At 44.1% G+C, this 1,935-nt stretch overlaps 1 protein-coding gene across 2 annotated transcripts in view; it reads left to right on the top strand.

Annotated features, from left to right (window-relative positions):
• Positions 1–1,256: 1,256 nt before the first annotated feature.
• The window catches only part of Tex14 (testis expressed 14, intercellular bridge forming factor), a 75,634-nt gene continuing 74,955 nt past the window's right edge, over positions 1,257–1,935 (top strand). Inside the window, exon 1 of one of the 2 annotated variants that reach the window (XM_031354380.1) lies at positions 1,257–1,523. In XM_031354380.1, the coding sequence (XP_031210240.1) occupies positions 1,329–1,523 (195 nt within the window). In that variant the 5' untranslated portion in view covers positions 1,257–1,328. The remainder of the gene's footprint in view (positions 1,524–1,935) is intronic. The other variant, XM_031354381.1, reaches the window with a different exon arrangement.

The raw sequence follows: 1,935 nt of genomic DNA on the forward strand, positions 1-1,935 counted from the left end.
TGTAGACCAGGCTGGCCTCGAACTCAGAGATCCACCTGCCTCTGCCTTCCAAGTGCTAGGATTAAAGGCGTGTACCACCACTGCCCAGCTGCAACATGCATTCTTAACTACTCAGCTTCATATAACATATTCTTATTCAGATTTGTATACATACAGAAAACTTCTAGAAGAATCCAGAACTTGTAATTGCCTCTGAGCAAGAAAATGGTTGGAAGGTTTTTTTACTTCCTGTTAAATTTTCTTTTTTTTCTTCTTTTTTTTTTTAATATTTATTTCATTTATTTTATGTGTATGAGTACACTGTAGCTGTACAGATGACTGTGAGCTATCATGTGTGTGGCTGCTGGGAATTGAACTCAGGATGTTCTGTTGGCCCCGCTCCCTCTGGCCCCGCTTGCTCCGGCCCTGCTCACTCCAGTGTAATTCACTGTAGCTGTCTTCAGACACACCAGAAGAGGGCATCAGATCTTATTACAGATGGTTGTGAGCCACCATGTGGTTGCTGGGATTTGAACTCAGGACCTTCGAAAGTGCAGTCAGTGCTCTTAACCACTGAGCCATCTCTCCAGCCCCCATTTTTTTCTTAAAGATTTATTTATTATTATAAATAAGTACACTGTAGCTGTATTCAGACACACACCAGAAGAGGGCATCAGATTTCATTACAGAAAGTTGTGAGCCACCGTGTGGTTGCTGAGACATGGTGAACTCAGGACCTTCAGAAGAGCAGTTCGTGCTCTTACTGTTGAGCCATCTCCCTAGCCCCTTGCATCCTTTTTCACTGAAAGGGAGAGAGCTCTCCCAGGTCTGATGTGCACCCTGTTAGGAAGCCAGCTATATCCTCTATAGCTTTATCTTGTCATGGACAAATAAAGGCCATCTCTCATGCTTAGTTTCTTGGCATTAGTAGAAGCTTTGAGGAACATATTCTTGCCTGGATTAGTGATGCCGAACGAAGTTTTGTTGTCTACTATTGAATTCTTGTGGATAGCTGAGCACTTGTCACCTGAGAGGAACGGTCTCTGTGTTTAACTACCCTCATCCCAAGATACAAAAGACATAAAGAAAATGTTCAGTAAAGCCATTGCCACGGAGTACTAAGGAAAGCACACAGGTTTAAACCCTGATCTGGGTATGAAACCCTTTTGATCCCTCATCTGTTTAGAAGGTTGGGATAAAGATGACAAAAGCGATGTGTGTAAAGTTCTTGCTGCTGCAGACCAGTATTCTCACAAACAATATTGTAATCTTCATCTCTGTAATGTGCTGTTAATGACTGGAAAACCTGACACTAAATCCCTTCAGTGAAAGAAAGGAGATTGTCATGGATGCTCACTGTGATTCTTTCTGTCCCCAGCCGCTGCTTTGATGGGAGTACCCCTGTCCATGCAGCAGCCTTTTCAGGCAACCAGTGGATCCTCAGTAAACTGCTGACTGCAGGGGGTGACCTGCGACTCCACGATGAGAAGGGTCGAAACCCACAGGCCTGGGCCTTGACAGCAGGGAAGGATCGTAGCACTCAGGTAAAAGTGGGCTTCTGTGTCTAGTAGAAGAGAGTGGACTAATAGTCAGGATCCGTGGGAGCAGAAAAAACTTTACAGCAGTCTTAGCGTTGGACTCGGACAGAGAGCTGAGTTGAAACAAGTTAGAGCATGTGGAGGCCAGAGATAGATGTTGGGTGTCTTTGCTCAGTCACTCAATACCAGGTTTCTTTGTTTGTTTGTTTTTGTTTGTTTGTTTGTTTTTTGAGACAGGATTTCTCTGTGTAGTCCCGGCTGTCCTGGTTCTCACTGTGTAGACCAGGCTGGCCTCAAACTCAGAAATCTACCCCTGCCTCTGCCTCCCAAGTGCTGGGATTAAAGGCATGTGCCACAACTGCTCGGCAATACCAGATTTCTTAAAGATTGACCAATTTTTTTTTTTTTTTTTTTTTTT

Source organism: Mastomys coucha, unplaced genomic scaffold (assembly GCF_008632895.1).
Source record: "Mastomys coucha isolate ucsf_1 unplaced genomic scaffold, UCSF_Mcou_1 pScaffold5, whole genome shotgun sequence".
Lineage (NCBI taxonomy): Eukaryota > Metazoa > Chordata > Mammalia > Rodentia > Muridae > Mastomys > Mastomys coucha.